The sequence below is a fragment of the Eutrigla gurnardus genome (genome assembly GCF_963514095.1).
Source record: "Eutrigla gurnardus genome assembly, chromosome: 10".
Classification (NCBI taxonomy): domain Eukaryota; kingdom Metazoa; phylum Chordata; class Actinopteri; order Perciformes; family Triglidae; genus Eutrigla; species Eutrigla gurnardus.
This window is the reverse complement of record NC_139924.1, coordinates 21,718,451-21,743,287: the sequence shown is the minus strand read 5'-3', so window position 1 is coordinate 21,743,287 and position 24,837 is coordinate 21,718,451. Positions and strand designations below refer to the sequence as shown.

The 24,837-nt window shown below is 42.5% G+C and overlaps 1 protein-coding gene across 3 annotated transcripts in view; it reads right to left on the bottom strand.

The window, feature by feature from the left end:
* Positions 1–24,837, bottom strand: part of eif4g1b (eukaryotic translation initiation factor 4 gamma, 1b) — a 40,822-nt gene that overhangs the window by 7,241 nt on the left and 8,744 nt on the right. Inside the window, exons 4-20 of one of the 3 annotated variants that reach the window (XM_084020015.1) lie at positions 23,791–23,877; positions 22,908–22,940; positions 22,203–22,223; positions 21,542–21,736; positions 21,115–21,217; positions 14,657–14,796; positions 7,247–7,339; positions 6,720–6,804; positions 5,542–6,540; positions 5,363–5,451; positions 4,902–5,097; positions 4,122–4,255; positions 3,797–3,949; positions 3,297–3,707; positions 1,248–1,394; positions 898–1,134; positions 678–782 (exon numbers count right to left, since the gene is read on the bottom strand). In XM_084020015.1, the coding sequence (XP_083876141.1) occupies positions 678–782; positions 898–1,134; positions 1,248–1,394; positions 3,297–3,707; positions 3,797–3,949; positions 4,122–4,255; positions 4,902–5,097; positions 5,363–5,451; positions 5,542–6,540; positions 6,720–6,804; positions 7,247–7,339; positions 14,657–14,796; positions 21,115–21,217; positions 21,542–21,736; positions 22,203–22,223; positions 22,908–22,940; positions 23,791–23,877 (3,228 nt within the window). The remainder of the gene's footprint in view (positions 1–677; positions 783–897; positions 1,135–1,247; positions 1,395–3,296; positions 3,708–3,796; positions 3,950–4,121; positions 4,256–4,901; positions 5,098–5,362; positions 5,452–5,541; positions 6,541–6,719; positions 6,805–7,246; positions 7,340–14,656; positions 14,797–21,114; positions 21,218–21,541; positions 21,737–22,202; positions 22,224–22,907; positions 22,941–23,790; positions 23,878–24,837) is intronic. The other 2 variants (XM_084020016.1, XM_084020017.1) reach the window with 2 other exon arrangements.

The following is a 24,837-nucleotide window of genomic DNA, read 5'->3' as shown; positions in this document are numbered from 1 at the left end:
ATGGACTGGGAATGACCATGAGACACAAACAGAAGAAAATACTAAATACTAATTTTCATGTATGAATTAAACATATGTTAAATAGAACTGAATTAAAATGACTAGAAGAGTTGGCGAATATTGTTTTCAAGAGTCTGTTGTAATTTTTAGAGTTTATTTCCTAACCCATATATATGAAACACAGGCCAGAGCTAAATGTTAGTTAGTTTGACAAAAAACAATCTCCGCAATGAAATGCACAGCTGCATTGGCAGTTTTGGTGATTGGCTTAGTGTGAAATTTAGACATCATTCCATCATGATATTTACAGGTAATTTGCTGCAATGCCTCAATTTAAAAAAAATTGCTCTGATGTCCAAAAAAATGTCTGCCATAAAAAAAAAAACTGCCATACAAAATTAATAGGACTTTCCATTTTTCCAGTTTAATCTTTTACCAACTTCAGTGTTGATCATCACTCCCAAATATGCATTGCGTTTCAGATTGTCAGCCCTTTAAATGCCATTTTAGTTTTACTAAATATCAACTATGATGTATTTTCTTGGTGCTGGAAAACAGGAAATTAGCATGTGTTTTATTTAATTTTATATATAAATATATGACAAAATAACAACTTGCACCCCTTGACAAAAAGTATGCCATATGCATTGACAGAAAAAATGTTGAATAATTATTACCCGTCGAAGATCGATGACATCCTGCAACATGAAGCGGATCCTGGAGCTGGTCTTCTTCTCCTTTATTATTTTCTCCATCTGAGTGAAATACTGGTCCATACGGGGCTGAGGACGACCACAACAGTTTGTTTAGTCCATCTACTGCACTAATCAAATTAAAACATGACACAGCCACACATTTATGAGCATGCATATGTCCTCTTCAGTGAGCATGTTGTACCTTGGCCTTCTCAAAATCTAGGTCCTTGCCGATAGTGGACAACAGTCTACACAGACACTCCAGGGACTCCTCGTCGTGGTTCTTGAGCAGCTTTACAATGCAGTCATGCATGATGACCTCTGTGAGCATTTTAAGTTTGAACAGCTCGCCAATGAACTTGATGTTTCCCAGCGAGCGCCTCCTGGCCTGGTCTTTGGCGACTTGTAGCTCATCAGTGAGACGCTGCTTCACCTCAGGCTGTCGGGGAAACAATGCCACATAGCCACCACACACCCAGGTTAACAAACAACAATACTTCTTTGTGCATAAAAAAAAGACCCCCACCCATATTTTATGAGGCAAAACTATACCACTGAGGCAGCATCCAGTTCTTTCTGCTTCATCTCGAAGATCTCGTCGTCATCTTTATCCTTTTCAAACTCCTTCTGGCATCGATTAAGCAGCAGCTTGCGGAAATTCACAGTGGCTCCCGGTTTGTCTGTGGTTTGGACTTTAAGCTGAAAAAAAAAAAGTAGGAAAAGACAAGGTATATGGTTATGTAGTGTAAGACCTCCTTCTCAATCCCATCAGTTAGTGCCAGATGTAAAGGGACAGTCAGGATGTTTTGAAGTGATGTTGTATGAGATAGATGTTTGGAGAAACGGACAGGAGTACCAACAAGGGAGGAATGTACTGTAGTGGAGCAAAACATATTATAGCCACTTAAAAGATGTTCACCTAAATAAAATAACATTTGGAAGATTTTATATTAATCTTTCTTCAAAACCAGACTCCATTGACTCTAAAAATAGCAATTTTACCTCGGGATTTGCTGGCCTACTGCTGCCTTCATCAGTTCTTATTATTGTATGTGGTGCTATTATGTAACCCGTTTAAACAACCACGCCACACAAGAAACAAACTAAATCGATCAAGACAGATGTTGACCAGCAACTCCTGTGTTCTGCAAGGTAAAGTTACTTAGAATGGGCACAGATAACCAACATATCTAATATCTAAGCTCAGATTCGCAGGTCTGCTCTATCATTTTCTTCAGTCCATGATTTTGACCTGTAACAGGTCTAGTGCAGTGAGATTATCAATTGCTGAGTGTCTGCCAGTAACACCATAGTTATTATGATACAATTTCCTTATCAAATACCCAACTTTTATTAGCCACGGCTGAGGGGACTGATAAAAGGACCCAGTCCTAAGATAAGACACAAACCCCAGTGCAGATAGTCACTGATAGTCTTCCAGTGATATAACAGGGAATTACTGGTCATTTCCATCAGCAAATAATAATTGTCACAATTAATGTGGTTTTATTATCCTTGCTGGAGAATTCAAGATGTCCAGCGGAGAGATGACAACCAACCAAAACGAGAAGATTGTTGCACATCTGGTGATATAATTTACAGCTGAAAAACTGAAGATCAAACATGATTTACTCCTCATCTTATAAGACTAATAAGATGACAGGTATGTTGGAGTAGGTATGTTGGAGTATAGCCATCCAATTTAATACTTTTTACGCATTTAGTCATGTTATATTCAAGGGGAGCATATTTAGATATTCATGACGACATACGTTCTCTTTTAATGGAACAGCTACCGGTCCTTGTGTTAACAGTGTGAGTGTGTTACATTATGGGTTGTTTGTAACTAAAAATGTTGCTTGGCTTTGAGCTTTTTTAAGTCAATTTTTTAGTGTGTTTTAAAGTTATTCAGCTTTAAAATGCAGGAGCTTCTGGTGGCTTGTGTTGCCCCGTCTTTACTCCAGTGACAAATAACCGACCACATCATCAAGAGTCAGTCAACAAGTACCAATGCCACAGAAACAGGAGCTCAAATAGAGTCTAAGAGCATACTAACAGAAGATGATTATGATAGTTTCCAAACGCTTGATAGGTGCAAGTATGTATGCTACACTATAATACTAGATTTACTTTGTGTTTTTATGGAAGCATCTTAAGCTCAATAAAGCAATAAAAGAGAGAAAAGGCTAAAAGATAAGGGGTCTTTTCACACCGGTGGCATTTCATTTTCATACGGGTCATTTACACGTCAGTGTGCAAGCAACTGTCAGAAATTTGCATCGCTTCTGGTCTGAATCATTTTGAAGTATTTTGCATTTTCATGATGTCACTTTCCCAGTGTGTCAGTGCCTTTATTCTCTTTGACAAATAGTATCTCAGCGGACCTTTTTCCAGCAGGAGAAATGAAATGTACGTGCTTATTATTTACACATAGAATGTAATGTGTTGCTATGATAAGGGTGACCCCACCTCCACAGAGGCTACCTCCTCCAACACAAACACTACACCCCTAGCACCCCCTCCACCACGCAGTGCTTCTGTTGCAGATGTGACAATACAACTTATTCAACACTTTTTCAGATTTTCTGTAGCACCACTTACCCCCATAAGGCAGCGGCACATGTTGGCATAGGCCACCGAAAAGTCTGGCTCGGAGATGGCCTTTTCGAAGGTCAGATCGATGACACCTTTCAATCTCTCCTCAGTGTCAATAGTCAGTTCCGTCACCTGTTTCATTAGCTGTTGAAACTTTTGGGGGGTCAGTTTGTTGAGGATGCTGCGAACCCGTTTAAACAGCTCCTGGGTCTTAGCGTTCTCTGAATCGTTCTCCTCAGGTTCCTCTGCTGCGCGGCTGCGTGCAGGTTTTTTAGCTGAAGGTTTCCAAGCCTTCTCTGCCTTGTTCAGCTGGATGTCGTCACCGAGTGACATGGTGGTGATGATTTTCCTCGGCTCTTTCCTCTGCATCTGCTGAGAGCGACGTGGACCACCAACTCCGATGCCCATACCTGGAGGCTGAGAAGAGATGGGACACCATTTCATTCGTGGGATATGAACTTTCAAGTACAGAGCCCAAGGATCACATTAAGAAACTGTTAACTTACTGGTCCTCTGCTACCTCCTCCTCCTCCTCCACCTCCTCCTCCTCCTCCCATGCCAGGCCTGCCAAGGTTGGCGTAGGAGGGTGTGAAGTCAGGGCCAGCGTTCATTCCTTGTAGACGACTCGGGTCTAGTTGTCGGAGAGGGGTCTTATTAGCCTGCAAACACAGAAATAAAGACCAACTGAAACTTTATTCAAACAGCCTTGAAGATGTGATGCTGTCAACTTTATGTTTCCAGTCGCATGGTCATTAATTAACTCCCTTCAGTTGGATGATCAACCAACCCAGCAAATATAACAAAACATGTCTTTAGTGTGAGAGGTTGCACCTTGTCTAGGACAACATCACTGATGGCTGGGAGACCCTCTGGCTTGTTCATGCTGGCTGAGCTGAACTGGAAGCCCAGCAGAAACTCTCTGTCATATTGCTTCTTATCCTCGGCGTTGATTGGCTTCCATTGTTCTGAAAGGAAAACCAAAAGCAGAAAATGAGCAGAACATTCATTTATTTCACATTTTCAAGATATATATATTCCCTCAGTCTCAACTCAGAATGAAACTGGGACAAAGTGTCATCGACCCGATGCTCCCTACACACCCGAGCTTAACTGCAGATAGGAGAGCAAATAATCCTAGATATGGTCATGCTCACTAAAGTCCACAAGGTGGCAGATAGGCTAGCCAGCAAATAAATTATTGAATTAACGTATAGTAAAGTATATGTGGACTGTGTTTTGTGTAAGAGTCCAGCTGAAGGTTCACTGAAAGCTGAAATTATATATTCTCTTATGCTTTGATTTTGAAGGCAGATCGTTCTATTCCCGTTTGTGTTTATATATTAGAACAAAGCTGCAAGAAGGCTAAGGAAATTCATGGAATCTTCTTGTGCTAATTGTTCAAATATTATGCTTTGCCATCACATAACTACACTTTTCCACTCAACACTCGTATCAACAGAAGCACAATCTGGTAAAATGCCACTCCCTCATATTCAACAAAGCAAACATAAACAGTCAAGTGACACACTGCTAACTCATGAATGTAAGTGAGATAAGATCACTGTTCACACTGAGTTGTGCCTTGAAAGGTATCAAGGTCCAGCGACCCACCCTCTTTGTACTGGTACTTCTTGTCAGTGTCGGTTGTTTTTGGGTCAGGCTGAATGTTCTCAGCGTCCTGCTTGTCCTCCTTGTCCTCCCAGGTCAGATCGGCGTCCTCTGGGGCAGGAGGGGCAGCAGCAGGGGGCCTGGTCTCAGGAGCTGGGGCAGGAGCTGGCTCAGGCTCCGCTGGAGCCACTACTTGCTCCTGGTTTCAAAGATGGGAGAGGGGTTGGGACAGTCAGACCGCGATCTTAAAAAGGTATATGTAAAACATAAACCACCCTGTTGGAGCTACATTCAAATTCAGAAACAGTCTTTTCTCACTGGACTGTAACATCTAGGGGTTAATTTCAATGATACACTGAGTTAGGGGTGAAATCCATCTTTGCCTGAGCATGAAGTGACTGCAAGCTCATTAAATCAAGCATGGAAATGAATTAATAATTAATAGCATTACTGCACACACGAACCTCTTTAAAGTAATCCAGGAGGTCTCCCACCGCCTCCTTTTTGTTCAGATCCTTCATCTTCCTCTTTTTCTTTGGCACAGACACGGCGGCTAAAGGAAGGAAGACAAATGCCATCAGCCTCGGGTAATGATGGAAGAGACAACATTTTAAACTATTTAAATATTATTTAACCAACTAACCTTGCATAGTAGTTTCTACAAGGACAGGGGTGACCGCCTGTGGAGGAGGGGTGTCCTCCCTCTCCTCTACTGCGGGCGAGGGAGGAGTGGGCACTGTTTCTGGGACGCTTTCAGCTATGGAAATCGTCTCTGCAGGAGATGGCTTCTCTTCCGGCATTGGGATATCTTCTTTGATGTCCAGGGCGACTGGAACCGTGTCTTGTACCTCAGGCTCAGCGGGGGTGGCCTGGACGACTGCGGGGGTGGCCTGGACGACTGGATGGGCAGGAATCTCCTGGACAGTGGGCGCAGTTGGCGGTTGATCAACAGGGGCAGGTGTGGCTTCGACAACGGGGGTAGGCGCCGCCTGTGTGATGGCTGTGGAGGTTTGTATATCAGGCTGCTCGCTGATCTCAGGCTCAGCGATGGGGCTGTCGTCGTGCTCGGCTGTACTTTCAGCGGGCACCTCGGGGTCTTGAGGGGCCGGCAGCGGCAGGCCGTTGGGGAGGCGGAGCTCCTCCGGCTGCGCAATGGGAGACTCTAGAGGGGCCTCCAGCTGACTGGCTGGCAACGTGACTGACGGTGTTTCTGGCTCCACCTCTAAGACACCGTTAGTGGTGGAGGAAGGTGCAATGGGTGTATCCAGAGAGGCAACAGCCTCTTCTACTTCTTTAGCCTCCTCCTCCTCCTCTGTGGTTTTCTTGTCCTTTTTGTCTTGTGCTGCAGAGGTGGGGACAGGGTCAGGGAGGGGTGCGGGGTAGGCGGGCACCTCGGGTGCTGACTGGTGGGGTGGTGTGGATTCGCTGGGAGGTGGGGGAGCGTCCATCACATCTGCAACAGGAGCAGTGGGTGCAGGAGTGGGAATAGTGTCGAGAGGGACTTCCTCTGCTTCTGGAAGTAGAGGGGCTGCAGGGGGCTTAGTGTTCGTGTCAGAGGAGTCGACCTCTGTGGGGATGAGGTCACACTTAGCAAGTTCAGGGGTCTTTGACAGAGGAGGGGGCGTAGGTTTCCCTCTGTCATCTGGAAGGTCAGAAAAATATGTTGTCAGACGTCTGAAAGCACTATTATTACTTCACTGTTCACATCATAAGCTCAGGATTTTTTTCACCACCTTTTTCCCAGCATCGAACAATATCAAAGTTATAATTGGAAAATTGTACTTATGTGTGACTGTTTGACACCGAGCATGTGGGACTCACCTGGTCTAACCAGCACGGGTGTTGCAGCAGCTGTGACGCTCTCACCGTTGGCCTGGACCACTGCTGTACCTTCTGATACGGCTGTCTGTTAGATACACACAGCAGAATGTAACACATGACCTTAGTGGTGAGGACGACACCCAGTTGACTGAGGGAAAATTATAAATTACACATGAGATCCTTTTTGGATACATGAACCAGAGATGAGGAGCAACTGGAGGAGAAAATTATAAATCAGTTCGATTTTGACAGGTTGTAATGTAAGACAGCATGAAACTTGGCAATCTGCAGCATTCCCCCTAAAGCAGAAACATATGGACTGTTGCGGGCCAGTTAATTCTTGTTTTCAAATATTCTAAGTGCTATAAACATAACCTGACAATTACACTGTAGAAAGTAGAAACATATGAAAGTCAGTTTCACGATAATTCAATTTTTAAACTTGTCTGAAAAAGGGTGTCAAACTCAAATTGAAACTGTAAAAGTGTGGTAGGATGTCGGCCGTCGATAATCGAGGTATTGCTCACCTGTGGTGGGGTTGGGGTAGAGCCACTGCGGCCCCCTGACATAATCTCCTCTGTAATGTCTCGACCTCCTTGGTTAGGGTCTCTTATTCTGATCTATGGTGGAGAGGGAAGAGATCCACTGTCAGGTTTGGGTAAAATACATTCATTTGTATCCGAGGATAAAACACTTGATAACTTTCCTGCCATAAATGCAGAAAAGTTAGGAGAAAGGCAAAGGGTTAAAACGCTTGAGGGTAAGGACTGCAGCATGCAAGAGGAGTTACCATCCCATGATGCAACGCTGAGTCGTCGTCAGCCCTTTCTGTGTCTATGACTCGCTGGCCGCCTCTGAATCAATGAAAGCTACATTTCTCGCATTGTGGACGCTAGGGCACACAGAATCCAAATACTAATCGCCATGCAAATTCCTCTGCTGCACAGCTGTATGTGCTTCAGTCAGTTAGTCACCAGTAATGCTGTTCGACTGCACATGAATCAAGTCGACCAACTTTCCAGCAAATATTCAAAACAAATTTCACTGCTGCTTTAAGTTTTTGTGAAAATGCCTCATGAAGGCAAAGCACAACCAGACTTTCCTGTGTACACACACAACACTTGGGCAGATGGGGGGGTGGGGGGGGGGGGCAATCTGATCACTTACTCACAAGCAGTGCCCATACATAGCAAACACATGCTCTATCCAGTTCCCTTTCTTCTCTCTCTCTCACACACACTCTACATACTTTCTCGAGGAAGTCAGAGCTGTCATGAAACTGGTATGAGCCACAGCACTGCTAAACAGGGTGACATACCCAGCCTCTGGACAAGGATTAAACTGAAAAAGTTGAGCTACAGTACTCCTGCTTTACGGCATATTCTGGACTTAACGAAAAACAACATTTTGCTTGTCGCCACTGACCTTTCTCTGGTTTAACTCCTCTCTCTTACAATCCCTAGCGGGCCTCTCTCATCCTGGGGTCGGAGTAGCTGTTCCAGCGGACTCTGGGCTGGACTTTAAACCCCCAGAAAGCTGGATGGCGGGTGGCCGTAGCCACTGAAGTTTTCTCTCAGCTTAACTCTCACACATCCAGGCTGTGATAGAGTGCTACAGGCCTGCAGAACAGGACAGGGCTGGGCCCGACTGTCAGTAAGCTAGCTAGCAACTTGAATCACTCCCTCTCTCATACGCTGAGCAGAACAGGGAGGGGGAAAAAAGGATAAAGCGACTGGCCTTGTAAAGCTATGGTATTGGAATGTGTAAACCCTCCCACAGAGACTAACAGACAGTTAAAGGGGCCGGAGTGTGAAGGAGGGGCAGAGTAGGGGGGGAATGGGAGGGTTTGCAGGGGGGGAAAAAAGTTAGCGTTATCAAATGAGTTGCAGCTAACAGAAGAAACTCCCCCTTTTCTTCCCGTCTGCTCGGTCATCCTGCACACTCATGTCTCTCTTTAGCGTTTTTTTTTTCCAGGCTCTTCTGAAAGCAGAGGAAACCAGCATAGGAGGAGGAGGAGGAGGAGGAGTGGGGTGCCACAGCAGCAGAGGAAGGCTGGTTGGTTAGCCCTTCCGGCTCAGAAGGGGGAGGAGACTGGTGGCCACGTGGAGCTGAGCTATGTGCTGACACGTCCTTCACCACCCCTCCCCTCTGGGTTTTTTCTTTGACACACAGGGAGGGGAACAGCAAAAGAGCAGGAAAGTAGAGAAAACCCAATTTGCAAAGCTACAACTTTTGCATGTAACCGGGTACTAAAAAGGGCTTAATCTGGGTATGTGTTGACAGTTTAAGTCCTGACACACAATCACCCTCTCTCTCTCAGACTTGTATGGGACTACAGAACGGTACCTGGGCAACAAAATAGCCTTAACCACATAGTCACACAAAGCCACCCTGTCCTGTAAATGAAAGGTCACAGATTGCCCACACTAAGGCCTTGTGTCCTGTTGCTGTCTTCTCTACAGTGATTCTATATAATTATGCTATATCATTCGAAAATTAAAACAAAAGCCCCTTTAAGACAGACGATTCCGGCGTAATGGCGGAAAGGAGAGTCAAAATATGCCGTGAACCAGAGCGTTTAGATAGAACTTTGTTTGCGGCGTAACGCCACAACGGTGTCTTTGTTTAGATAGCACAGACACCCGGACGTCCCACGACGCGGCCTCATCTATGGACTCGTCGGCCATGTGACGTATTCAATGAGCGTCGGAAATGTGATTAGCTAGATGCATCAAAACAACTAAGAAAGGTGAACTTTTGTTCTTCTCGCATATTTACACGACTCCTCAACAAGCGGAGATGCTATGTCTATGCGTATAACGGCGGCCCCTTGCGAGCAACTACCAGCGTTTTATCTTCTTCGGAGAAGTTGAAGCAGTTACTAGAAGTCAGCTTGAGACAGGAAAGTTTCAATATCTGAATTACTAGCATAACGCCAGTCTTGCTACTATTCAATTTCTGAATGCGTTTGATATCAGTTAATTGAAATGTACACTATGTACCGTCGAGTCAAAATGCAATATGAAATGCACCCTCTATCTAAAAATTTGTGTCAGTTTTGTTAACATAACATTCAAAATGTCCCTGCTGCGGCACTAAAAGAGGATTATCTTATCTTAATATGATTCCAATTCAAATGTATTTCAGTATGAAACCAGTCTGAAGTATTTAAGCCAAAACATTTTACAAAAAAAGTCATATTAATGGCTTTTAAGTGTAACTGTGTAAAGAATAAGAGAGGATACTACTAACTTTCTGTCCCTGGCTCCAAAATGTTTGAGAACCCCTGCATTACAAGACGCCAAATCTCTACACACTTTCTCAAAGCACACCAAACCCCAAAAAACAAGAATGCAAAGCTTGTGGTGTGTACATAAGATGATAAAAATGCATTTGTGTTTGCTTATGTCTGAAGCACTAACATTACTCACTCAAGCAGATTATGTTCCGGTCTGTCATCTCGAGTTTACTAAAAAAGCTTTTTTTTGTGTGTAGATGTACGTGACAGACAGTGACGGGGCCTTGAAGCCAGTTTTACAGCATCAGCCGTGGCATATTGGATCGGGCCAAAGTCCACCCCAGGCGACCACAGTCGCTGATAAGCAGCAGCATGTCCACCAGTGAGAGGGACCAGACATCATGCAAAAGAACAGAGTCCCAGCAATGAACCCTAACAGCATATTCCTCGTTATGATGGTAATAGATTACAGGATTGACATCAATCATTGTGAATGAGAATTGGTCCTGTCTAGTTCAATAAAAGGTAAAAAACACAAACAAACTGATACAATACTAAGTCTTCACACAAGAAGGATCCCAAATAGAAAGACAAGCTGAAAAGTTGCATTCCAGCCACCATGACCTCCAAAATAACTGTGTCCAGTCAGGCAGTCAATTTTTTAAAACATTCTTTACATTTTAGCACAGAGGTTTCAGGTGAAAAGGGACACATCTTGCTGCAATCTTAAGTTGAATGAAAAAAAAAAAGGTGCATCTTGGGGAAACGAGTTGTGAAACAGTGTAGGAGACGGAATATTTTTGAAATCGAGCTGGATAGAAGGGGCCTCTCAGTAATCTGGAAGTGTCTAAAAATAATTTCTCAAATACAACCAGCATCACATAAGTGTCAAATGTAAAAAAGATGATTACATGTGAGGCACCATCTGGGGCTACGGTTCACAGTGAGCTACCACATACCAGGCGAGAGCCATCTTAGAGAGCAAAGGAAACACTAGACATACTGTAGAACAGCAGCTCACTCTTACACCTCACCAAGTTACGGTCAGGTTCACCACGATCTGTTTCAATCAGTAAACCCAACTTGTACTACTGTGAGGGAGTTATATGAACTACTTTTACACTGAAAACGTCGATACAAAGCAGCCATTGTCTACAGCGACTAACGTCACAGCATTCAGAAAATTGTCAATTTGTACCAGTTGGTAACATTTCAAAGCTGCAGCATTACATTGTTGTGACATCAGTTTTAACCGGCCAACCCCGTCTGGATAATACTTCAAACAATAGGTTCCGCTTCTTCCGTGAAGTCACAATGCGTTTCGGCCAGTTCACGAACGCTTTAATTATTAAAAGAGTACTCCCCTGATTTAGCATTGTACTCCTATGATATAGGACTCATCATTGAACGTTAAAGTTCCAGGCGTTATTCTTGCTCGTCATAACTTTAGAGCCTAGTACATCACCCAAAACGCAACTCAAGTATGTTTTATTAGTAGTGGCTGATTGTCTGGAGCAGCTTGTAACAGATATCAAGCAGATATGAAGAGTTCGCTACAGAAGTCTGGCATAATTTACAGTGGAGACGTTGATTTGCCTGGGAAGCACACAAATCTGCATACTCATGCTTTTATTTGCTCTGGCAGATGTGTCTGGTGCCCCTCTGCTTTGGACAGATTTTCCAGCGGCCAGAGACGTACCGGGCCAATCACAACAGTTCAACCAACATGGGGCCTGTTTGAGATGCAGATGCAGCCCTGCAGCTGATGTGAATCTTCCTGCTGAAGCTGCTATCGAGTCAGTATTGAAGGAGTTGGACGTTTGATTTGAGATAAGGTAGGAACACTTAAAAGTTTTTCTTGAGAAGATGTGTTTGTCGCACTGACATGATTTGCTTAAAATTAAATACTCAAACCAGCTCATCTACACCTATACATTTTTCAGTTGCTCAGACGTCGTTTTTTTTTTTAGTTTATACAAAGTCCCGCCCTAATGTGCGGTGATTGGCTGGTACAACTGTGCTGCTATAAGCGATGTACACCGGGCGGATCTGGACGTGTTGATAACCTGTTGATCGTGGAAACTGAAAATGAACTGAGGTCCCAGACTAATGATGCTGATGTCAGGCTTGCCCTTGATCGGAAGTTTGTCCTACATACGGTCATGTTGGTTGATATAGCGGTCAAGTTTATCAGTATAACATGTGTGTTTGAGTTGTGTCAACCTAAACTAAAACAACAGGAGTGGACAGATTTTAATCTTTAAGTCTGTTCTTCAAGTTTGTTTTTTAATGTATGCAAGTAGCTGTAGAGCACAATATGTACTGGATCAGAAGCCAAACTATCATGTTGTGCATATGGAAATCCAATTATTCACCTTGGTGAGATTTTGCCCTCACAACACTGTGATTGTCCTACAAGGATCTTGTAGAAGACACTTGCTGCCCTCATGTGCTCTCTCCAAACCTTGTTCCCAGGTGAAACTCATACATGTGTGCCATATGTAAGTATATTTTACTTAATAAACTTACTAAAAGCAAAACAACCTGGTACATTTTGTTCTGTAACAGCAGGATGACAATATGTGGATCTGGTTTATAATTGATGTGTTAATGTATTCACTGGAGAATAAAGCCTGCTGGTGACATTTCTTCCTATTTGAGAGTCGCGCATTATTTACAGACAATCTTAAACTGTGCTTGACGAGCATGAGGGTGAGTCACATATTCAGACGAGTGTAAAGTTTGTATGTTGCACAAAACAGATAAGGTTGTTGCATTATCACAACATACAACAAAGCTTGTGGTGCTGATAAAATAACTGCTGAGCATCTAAAATATGCTAGCAGGAAACTTATTACTCTGCTTGCTATATGTATGACAGGATTCTTAGGCCATGGGTCTCTGCCTGATGCCATTTTACCAGTACTATTAGTGCCGGTTCTTAAGGACAAAGCTGGTTAAATTAACAGCATAGACAATTATAGGCCCATAGCTTTAGCCAGCATCGTTTCCAAAATCTTGGAGAAAATCCTCCTCAGCAGGTTGGAAAAGTATATTCTTACCAAAGATAACCAATTCGGTTTTAAACGTAAACATGGTACTGATATGTGTATATTTGCCTTAAAGGAAATTTTAGACCGTTATAATAGCTTGAATTCCACTATCTTTACGTGTTTTATAGATGCTTCCAAGGCATTTGATCGTGTGAATCATCAGAAACTGTTCCTTAAGCTGCATCATAGAGGAGTGCCTAAAGTCATTATTAGAATCTTAGTCTACTGGTACGCTCATCAGTCTATGCAGGTGAAATGGGGGGATTCTGTGTCAGAACCTTTCTATGTTGGTAATGGTGTACGCCAAGGTGGAATCCTATCTCCTTTTCTTTTTAATGTGTATATGGACGAATTGTCACAGCAGTTGAATGCATGCAATACAGGATGTGTGATTGGCAATAGTCTCATTAATCACCTTATGTATGCAGATGATTTAGTCATATTTTGCCCATATAGTGCTGGCTTACAACAACTTTTGAAGGTTTGTTCCCAATACAGTGTGGAGTTTGATATTCGATATAACGCAAATAAAAGCAATATTATGATTGTCAGAAGCAAAGAAGACAGGAAATTGGTATTTCCTGATTTCTTTTTATCTGGTACTGCTCTTAAAGTGTGTGATGATGTGAAGTATTTAGGCCACCATTTTGTTAATGATTTGTCAGATGATAAAGACATCAACAGACAATGCCGTAAGATGTATGGTCAAGCCAATATGCTTGCACGTAAATTTAACATGTGTTCAACTGCTGTAAAGGTCGCGCTATTTAGAGCATTCTGTACCCCGCTATATACTGCCCATTTGTGGCGTGCTTACAGAAAAAGCAATATGAAAAAACTAACTGTGGCTTATAATGACGGAATGCGGATGCTTCTCAGAATACCGAGATGGTCTAGTGCTAGTCAAATGTTTGTAAATGTTGGTGTGCCTACCTGTAATGCTTTAATTAGGAATTTGATGTATCGTTTTATGTGTAGGTTGACGGCATCTGAAAACTGTATTATTCAGGCATTGGTCAAGCCTGGGCTCAGCTCTGTCAGGTTCTCATCCACACTCTGGAGACATTGGAGGGCATGTTTGTATACCGCAAGTGTTGTATGCTGATCTCTTATTTTATGTGTTGTGTTATATTGTTGTTTTTATATTGAGTCTATTTTTATTGTACTATGGATCTTCATGTGTCTGGAATAAATCATATATATATACACAGATTAAGGTCTATAATGATCAGAGGAACCTCAAGTTCATCACACAGTAGCTGTTAGTGATTTCTACTTACTACTAAAAAAAATGTCCAGCCCCAGATATGATGTATTCAGATGGAGTTTCCATAAGCTAATAGTGCCAGTTAAAGCTTACCTGACCTTCACTGATAAACAGATCTTGTCCAAACAGGGCTGATAACAAAAAATTCCATTTTAGGTGAACAGTTCTTTTAAGACCGTGTTCCTTTCCTATTAACATTTCCACCATGTTTAACAATAAAAAACAGTCTTTTTATAGGCGTTCTAGTGCTGCTGATAAAATATTAGTACTTGGCGTTGTGGTGAGACTACCTGTCATGAGTAGGGAATGTGTAACTCCTGGAACAGATTCTTTCATTTAAAAGTGCAAGATGTTTTATTTCACAGAACAATGACTGTACCTGTTTTCGTTCCCGTTTGGTGGGGATGTGTTGGGGAGGCGGAGGCGGTGGTTGCTGCTGTTGAGGGGCTGGGTTCATAATGACGGGTGCTGCCTGCACCGAGGGGGTGAACTGAGGCTGGGCGGGGTAGTAGGCCCCTGCTGTGGATCAGACAGAAAAGAATGTAAACAAACACATACTGTCTTTATCTTATAGCCATAACTCGACACAATCGCATCAGCAAAAACATAGGTCTCGCTAATGTTCTGAAAGCCTACTTTGAGGCAGTGAGAAAAGCTGCATCTAAAATGTGAAGGCCATCATGTCATTACAGTGAGGTAATTGCATTTTTCTTGAGTACTTAAGTTTTCTGTCAAATACTCCAGTCGAGTAACAACTTACAATCTGTGTGAACGCACCTTAATTACACCTGAGTAACACAAATGAACACTGTAGAGACACTTTTGCAGGAGCACTTGTACTAGAGGTTGTTTAATCTCTATCACAGCAGTATTTACGTGTTATTCTCACAAATGTTTGACCAAAATTAATGGGGTAATCTTAAGGAATGAAGCCATGATTCATGAATGAACAAAAACATAAAAAGGGACAAAAATTGACTCTAATCTCTTATTTGTGTAATTTAATTAACAACATGCCAGTTTGATCTTCATGTATATCCTTTTAACAATGTGAAAAATGTTCGTTAATGTCTGGCGATACAGGCAGCCTGTTCTAGCAAAAAAAATAAATGCCTTCCATTATTGCAAAGTTTTATGATACAAGTTGAATTTTTAGATTTCGAGACCAATGTGATCTATTCAAAGTGCTTGTTTTATCCAAGCAAGAAACCTTAGCTAAAAGATATTCAATTTACTATTATACACATTTATGAAGGAAAACAACCCTCATGTTTGACATTTTTGCCCCCCAAAAAAATCAATGAAACAACTCATTAATAATCAGAATAGTTGCTGATTACGTAAGATTTATCCACCAATCGTTTCAGTTCTACACTTGTGCCATGTTGCAGCCCTTGTTTCTATGCAGTCTCTGTAACGTGGCCAAAATGGAGTATCAGGTTACTGTAAATAAAGATTTTCAAAAAAAGAAAAACTCCACAAACTCCAATCACTAAATTTGACCGAGCTTGTTGTTATTGCCGTCTCCAAACATTGTCGTAGTGGAGTAAAACATCTAAAAGATGCCTGAAAGCAGCAACTAACATCTTGTCCTCACTCATGATCATACCGGCACCGCTTGAATGGAAATCATTACCTCAGATCAATATCTTTGTGTGCTGTTGTGTCATCTCAAACATGCTCTCAACCCTACATGCTGTATCTGAAGGCAACAGATACCAGAAGCAGACGTGCCACCTGGTAGGCCCAAAGACCATGACATGGCAGCTTAGCCCTCTGTCCAGGCCTGCATTAGTGGCCCTAATTTCTTAAGACAATTGATTTTCCTCACAAACGTCAAATGTCACGAAGCTGCCACCTACGTGACCAAGAAAATAAAATGTGGAAAGAGCCTCTATTTGAGTCCTCGGTCAATAAAGTCAACCAGATATGACTCAGCCCACTCAGTGACATTACCTGGCCTTGTAACTGGCCACCAGCTCCAGGGTCAGAAGCAGTTGTAGCCCACTTTCAAAGGACTGGGGTAAAAAAAACTAAAATCCTCAGACTGCAGCCCACTGGTAGCAGGCTCCTGCTCTGCTGCTTGCATTTCAGTCCAACTCACGTTACTGAGTCTGCATTGTTGACCAGGAGCAGCACAGCCTAAATATAGTCAAAACCCCACACCGGTTGGGGGAAGAGAGCGGGCAAGAGGGAATGGGAGGGAAGACAGAGAGCGAGAGAAAACGAGAGAGAGAGAGAGAGAACAGGAGCATGCTCAAAACCAGAAAGCCAGACGGCAGAACAAGACTTTTTTTGGACAGCGCCCCAATACTCTAAATAAGAGGCTTGAAATGTGACTCACAAAGTACAGGAGATTGAGAGAGCAATGGGAGAGGAGGGGGGGCTAAAAAGAGTCGCACTGTCTGGACAGTACCTACCCTCAGAGTCCTGTTCCTCTCGAGACCCACGATTCCCCATGCTGAATACCCGCTGAATGCAAAACTGCGTATGGACAGAAAAAGGAGAGGGGGGTTCTCTTCAAACCCCCTCTCTAACTCCTTCCTGTCCTCTCTACAGGTGCCCTCTCAGAATGACTTCTTTTAATACTCAGCCCTCCCTCTTCCAGCTCGTCTCAGTTTTGCTCCTCCCCCTGACCTTCCTGATTCCTCCCTGCTTTTCACTCCCCCCCCCTTTAGAGTTTACTGGCTGGTGAGCTAAACTATTCAAGATTCCCCTATCTCTCCACCTTGTATACTGGTCTGATCCATGCTGGTATCAAACTACTACAAATGGGGTTGACTATGAGAAGGTACATGTATGTGGGACGAGTTAAAAAACGTTTTAAAAATTTCACTCAACGTGTGTGCGTGTGTCTTAAAAATAGTCGGTATACTCCGCCAGTAGAGCGTGTGTGTGTGTTTCTTGACTACTAGAAAAGGACTCAATGGTAAGACAGACTGCACCACTTACAGGGCCAGAGGAGGGGTGGTGGAATGATATTCTGGGATTGTTACCATGCAGTTACCAGAATGGTATGGTTGGCATTATAGATCCTAAAAGTCAAAAAGCCTAATCATTTCCAGATAAACAATATCTGTAGCACATTCTCATCTCCTGACAACACCTGAAAAAACACATCTGTATCTTCAGAGACAATGTAGTCATCAAGCCCAGAAGAGACCAGAGTCTCTTGCTGTCACATGACCAGTTATTTAGAGTCATGTGCCAACCTCATGTTGTGACATGCCATGTGATTTGTAAAATTGGCTAATGTGACAAAAACATCAACATGACCAGTAGCCTGCTAAGATAGTGAGAGTAGCTCACACTACGCGACTTTAGCCCGGAGCTCCCAGACAGTTTTTGTAGCTCCTGGATAAAATCCCTAAATCCGAGGCAAATCCGCATTGGTTGGATGGTACATCAGCGCTTGTGCGTCATGTGTGAATTGTCTTAAGACTTGAGCTGAGGGTCTCGCTGGACCTTTGCAGATGCATTCCAGATATCTAGAATACTAAATATTTGGAGGTGTCAACGAGTCCGTCAGTGAGAGCATGACAAACGGGTTGAGGGGAACCTGGGGGAGGAGGGGTCACCTGTAACAAACTTCACTGTATCCGTTTCATTTGCAACATAAACCAAAGTATTTGTTGCACCTTGAGTAATGCAATAAATAGACGTGTGGAAAGGCTTGTGAAAGATCTTAAGTGTGTATTCTGTCACTGGCCAGTCATGTAGATTGAAAACCAGGATTTTAACGGCGGGAAGAGCTGAACTCTCAGGATGTGCTGCCCTGTCAATTTCCAAGCAGTAGCATGGCTGTTCAAACCAGAAGTGCATTTATCCACGCCGGCGAAAAAGCTATTTTCCTCCTCCACTGTACTCAATCGAGTTAAATCATATCGCTCCGTCTGCTTGTGTGCGTCTGTGTCCATTTTTGTCACACTCTCCCCATTTAGACACAACTGACAAATACATGGAATGAACACGCAATTTTAAGAAACAACAACAGCAGTGACACATGGCTATTTTGGAAAAAAAATACAGTGGATGTATTTTTTTTATTTTATCACCTGGGAGGGGAAACTGGGAGAAGTAAAGGGCGGAGGAAAAGTCAAAAGGGTGGGCTGCATAGATATATTACACCAAAAAACATATGAGATGTGCTGTCGGTGTACTGCCATAAAGGAGAAAACGTATTTGAGAAGTGATTCATTTTTCTGGAATTTGTATTTTGTGTTTTGTGTGAAGTCTCCCTAATTTCCGTCAAAAGTACAGAATCAAAAGGGTGCATTGCACATTTTTACAATTTATATTATAAACTGACTAAAATGTATCCAAAGTCCAGATCACTTATTTCTATCTAAATTGTTTGAGCAGATGATAATGATGCAGTTTAAACTCCAGCGAGCACTAAACAGCTCCCCAGACAACTCGGAGGTAGAGCCGTCTCCCTCTAATCGAAAACTCCTCTGTTTAATCTCCAGCTCCTCCAGACCACATGCGGAAGTGTCCTTGGGCAAGATACTGAATCCACATAAGGAACATAAACATTACAAAATATCAATGTAATATTCAGAAAACCAGAGTGACAAGCTGAAATAGCTAAAATAATCCCCTTCAAGGCAATAGCTTATTTGAAAAGGTTCATAAACAGATTTAAGGTAAGCTACATTTTACACAGAGATAATGTTTTCTGCATGATATTTTTTTCACTGAAACTTGAATATAAGCCAGATGCACTTATTTTCCTGCTGCAATTCACACAGACCAACTGCCCATGGACAATAAACAGCTATATGAAAGCACCAGACAGGTTTGAATATAGATTATATAACCAGTCACCACACGCTTTTACTTCGAGTTGTATTTTTTGGAAACATGCATACCATGTGCAGAGTTGTTGTTCAGGTACCATGCACATCGTACAGTGCACATACAATAATGCGCAAAAAGGGCATGACGTGGAAAGCCCATCAGGAAGGCTTGTGTTTACAGTCTGGTATTCATGCCAGCACATTCTATTGCTGATGAGCAATTTAAACAAAGACAACACATATTTCAGATGCCTGCTGGTGGGGGGTCAGCAAGTTTGTTTTCAAGCCATCATCACTTCTTGTGATGTACTGACAGGCAGCAACCTCTAGAGGATGCCACAACACATGGGATGAACAGAAAACATCAGCAGTGCTACTGTATTTAGGAGTAGATGTCAAGTAATATAATAGAGTATGTTTTGCATGAATAATCAGAAAGTTTAAGAATAGAGATCACGTGTATGAACTATGATAGCTACATTCTTTGAGTGCATTATAGAAACAATAATCTAATACTGTTGCATACAGAATATTAAATATTGATACACTGCAGATGCCACACTGCAGATGCCATTTATATTATTTATATATATATATATATATATTTATATATATATATATATATATATATATATATATATATATATATATATATATATATATATATATATATGACGTGCAAGTCATCAGTTACCAATACTGATGCTCTTGGTAGTCTTTTTTGTGCTTCGATTCGATTGTAAGATGGATTGTGATGCAGACAAAGTATGCAGTTGGGCTGAAACAATTACTCAAGTTATTTGAGTAACTCGATTAAAAAAAATGCTCGAGGCAAAAAGTGTAATGTTTTTTCCCCCCACAGCATACAGAGATGAATCACCACGGTCTGAGCCAATCGGAGGCCGACTAGGGGCGGGGCTTCGTCTCTGATTGGCTCTGACCCCAGTCTCTATTCCTTGACTTGAGTGTAAAAAATTTACATTTACATTTAGCAGAAGCTTTTGTCCAAAGCAACTTACAATAAGTACATTTGTCAAAAGAAAGAAACCACAACATATCATTGCTTTCGAAGTTCTGTTCTCTGGGGAGATGCAGAGTCGAGGTGAAGTCTGAACAGGTGAGTCTTGAGCCTTTTTCGGAAGATGGCAAATGACTCTGCTGTCCGGTAATTGGTCGGGAGTTCGTTCCACCACTGAGGCGCCAGAACAGAGAAGAGACTGGACTGGTCAGGAAAAAATGAAGATAACTGTCGATTGATTTTTTCGTACAGAAAGTTGCTGTGCCCTTAACACCTGTCTCCCCTCGCGCTGTAAGATACAGGTCCTGTCTCACCGTCTCCGTCCGAGCCGGTGTCGTGAACCAGGCGGTCCGGTCAGGCGTAGTTTTAAGAACCGGTCGTTTGATTCAGTCTCTGGTTCACCACGGACGGGCCGATATTATACATTTACTGCAAAGAGTATGACCAGAGCCAGGCTGGGAACTCTGCCTTTACTGTCCGAGCGTTGTCGTTCAGAATCGTTAAAAAAGCACCAGAAACACAACCGGTACCGGGACAGGTGCATGGTGGGCCGAGCCCCCCCCGCTCCTCCCCGCAGCGTCAGACAGCCACAAACCGGAGCAGTGAGGACACCGTTTATAATATCACCAAAGACGAGCATTTTAAGTTTATTTTTAAACTATTTAGGTTATTTTGATTTTATGTTTGTGATGAGATTTAAATAAAGAAAAAAATCCTAATTTATCCTTAGCTTTTTCCCCCCCCTTTCTTTGTTTCATATCTTTATTCCTGTTTACAGTCATTGACCGAATGTGTTTAGAAATGAATTGTATATGGGAACTATACAATGTTCATTTTTATCCGATTACTCGATGGAATAATCGATAGATTACTCGATTACAAAAAGATTCCATAGCTGCCGGCCTAGAATGCAGACACCCATCATTATGAAGTTATTTCGGCATCGCTTTGCATTGGTGTGAAGAGAGCATTAGTTTGTGGGTGAGTGGCTCAGGTGAGGCCCCAGGTAGAGCCTCTTACCATAAGTACCATATTCAGCGGGGCTGGTGCCTGGGTAGAAGCCTGGGGTTCCTGCTGGGACTGGGTATTGCTGGGGTGTGGTCACATAGGTCGCTGACCGGTACTAAGGAAACAAAGAAAGAGAAGCATAGAAGATAATATCATTAGATACAGTCCTAACAGCATTATAAATCCTGAGTGCAACAAGATAATACTTTTACTTCTCTTCACAATACACAGCTTTGGGCATTTTCAAGGTACTTATCAATGCATGTTAGATACAATGTTTACAGAATGTATCCAAACAAAGAAGATCCAACAAAAACGATAAGACGAAACATCGCGTCATGTTAGCTCAGCTGCCCATATGCCATCAGGCGCTGGTAAAAAATAAAAATAGATAAAAAAGATAAGCATCACAACTAGACCACACCCCAGTGTCCCCTACCTGTCCCGGTATGAAGTATGCAGGTCCCTGTGGTGAGCTGGGGAAAGGCAATTGTTGCCCAGGGATCATCATCATTTGGGAGCCGGGGGCCGCCTGGTAGACATGGGTAGGTGTCACAGGCCGAGGGCCACTGTTGGGAGGGACACCCCGAGGCCCACTACTGGGGGGCAGGCTGGCCCTGTTGGTGTAGTAGGGCTAGAGAGGAGGAAGGGGAACAAACCACAGTGGGAGATGAAGGGTGAGTAGGAAGGTAGTGACAACCAAAGAAATAAGAGGGGAGGGGGGAGAGAGAGAGAGAAATAAAGGAATTATTAGTTACCTTTCTGAAACCTCCAACATAAAAACCATCCCCCATCCCCTCGTATAATTTGATCTCTGCTAGCTTGTCCAGCCTAATAGCTAGGCACAGTTTGCCCATGAATCTATGCCGAGAGTCCAACTGGAAACATATTGCCTGCCTGAAGAGATAAAGCAGCCAGTGCTGCTTCATTCAGAGCCTCCTCATTGACATTCTACTGATGGCCTGGGAGCTAACTGCCATAGCCAACAAAATGACACCAAGCCAACAAAGCACAACAAAACACTGCCAAATATTAGACACACACATATGCATTCCTCAAGATGGGGGAGGTAAACTGGAAGAAAGGGGAAATCAAGTTACCTGTAGCGACCTGAAGCCTCCCTTCAGCAGCAGAAACACAGGTCACACAGAGACATATCAAATGGAAGCAATACGAGGGTGGGAAGAGAAGGATTGAGAGAAAGAGAACACCACAATCAGTTAGAGCAAAGCACACAGAAACGGTCAGTTCTGAGTCGAGCCGTGATTTAACAAGCAGCATGCAGAGAAAAGGCAGAGCAGTGAATGCAAATAAACTAGGGATAGTTACTCTGGACTAAAATGCAGACTAAAAGTCTAACTGGAACATTGATCACCTAGATGTTTACTTTCAATGAAGAAAGACTAATACATAAATACTTCCCCACATGTACAGGAGATATTAAATCAGATATTAAATGTAAATACCGCTTCTGAAATAGTAAAGGCATATTGTTAGATATTTTACCAGTAAGTAGTATTTTCTCCCATCCGGCAAATTTTATATTCTTTTTTTCAAGAAATAAAGAATTTCACTCTTGATTGGGTGACACCAAAAATGATACATGTACGCGTTTGTGAAAGTATTCTGTTAAATTTCCCATCATTTCGTATTGTATAAATATTTTGTAAAAAGCAACAAGTCACCCTTAAGATTGCCTTACATTAGTCTCTCAATGTGTATTGAAAGCACACCTTGGAGCATCTCAATCATCTCTGTGTAAAAGGATAGAAACCCCCTCCCTCATATTAGTGTGCTGTTAGTACCTGTTGGTGTATAGGTCGGGGCCCTGGGGCAAACTAGAGGAGAGGCAGACAGGACAGAGGTTAAAGACAATAGCATAAGATCCATGCTTCACAGGCTTCTTCCAGTTCTGCACATTTACAAAGCACATTGCATTACTAGACATTATTAGACACTACTTTTACTGGTTTGGTTTTGATTCGTTTTACCCACCAGCATGTGCTTACCAATTTATTTCCAATTTAGCTATGATATTTTAAGAATTGTTAAAACAGTTTAAAACACATAACACAATGATTACAGTTTACAAGTATAAATATCTATAAATAAGACTCTGTTCAAAACATCTAAAAGTTAAATTCAGAACCAAGGTTCTGAATACTTTTTGGTTAAGCTGTAAAACATAACAAATGCAGTTGAAGCTGCTTGCTCTTCCTCCAGCCAGTCAGAAGCATTAAGGAGTAATACGAGTTTAAATCATGTAAACAGGGTGAGTATGAGCACTAAGCACAAAGGACAGGCTGACCCTGACACTAACACGGCCCTGACATGCTGCAGAACTGGTGAGAAGTAGGCAAACAGACATGCAGGGTTCAAGAGACTGTACACTTGGTTTTCCATTGGGAAGATCTAAGACAGCAACAATGAGGCATAATTATGCCGACCTTGCACACAGGGACATGTGAAACAGGTGAAAAGATGCACATTATCAAAGTTTTATCCTGATTAGTTTGTCTGTCACTTATCTGTGACCATCTTTCCAATCATAATGCATCACAGAAAATAACCTGCACCAGAAAGGTGCAGTTAAACGGACAGTTCATCTTAATTATCCCCCCCCCCCAAGAATGGAGCAAAGTCCACCAGTGTAGGTCTGTGGGTAGGGTGAGCAGTGGGCAGGCCTACCTGTCGGGGCTGTGGCGTAGGGTTCATTTGTGGAGGCGGTGGGGTGGCAAACACAACAGAAGGGGGCTGCCCAGGGGGGAATGTGGGCTGCAAGAGACAGGAAGTGATATCAACAGCAGAAAAGTGGGACGCAAGAGGAATAAGGAGTGAGGAGGCAGGGATGATCGCTGGGCGATTTGGCCTAAAAATAAAACCTTGATTTTTTCAAACTAATGGACAATTTTTTATTTAAACCTCGATTTTATTCTCCTTTCCTCTAAACAAACTAAAAAGACCTAAAATACATATTTTCTTTATTAACACAATCAAAATAAAAGAGATTACCAAGTAGTCTAGGCCTATGTGAACAAATCAGTTGTTCAAGTATTAAAAAAGACAAAAAAGAGGCCATCCTGAAAAAACTGAAATAACATTATGTAGCCCAGGTGTAGAAAGCAGGGATTCAAATACATTAGTTCCTAAATAAGTGCAGTAATAAATCCATAAGTTAGCTAAACTAAAAGTAATTTGGTTCAATAAAGAGTAAAAATGGTTAATTCAGAGATTAAGACAAATGAATCATAAATTAGTAAATTATTGTAAATATTTGTAACAGTAAGGTAAACTGTGGAAAAATAGAGACTGTGCCTTTATTCTTGTGTAATTTGATTCACTGCATGTATCTGTCAGTGTCACCTGTTGCGATTGGCCGCAGGTAAGGAAGAGCCCAGGAGGGGCGGGGCTTAAGGAGGAGGGGCGGGAAAACTTGAGAGGGAAGAGAGAAGACATAGGGTAGCGCCAGGGAGCAGTAAACGGAGATCACAAACTTTTGGAAGTACTCTCGTAAATTGGTAGAAGGACGTTGAGTTCGTGGACGTTTTTATGGTACGTCTGTCGGGGTTCGTTGAATGCGATTGTATGTGGCTGACTTTTGCATGCGTTCTGGAAAGTGAGAGTCGGCTACTATGGAGTAGAAAGTAAAAATGCTCGCCCAGCCCTAGGATAAACAGTAGACAATTGGTCAATAAGTGCAAAGGTACTTTTCACAATACCAGCTTCTTTTCAGGT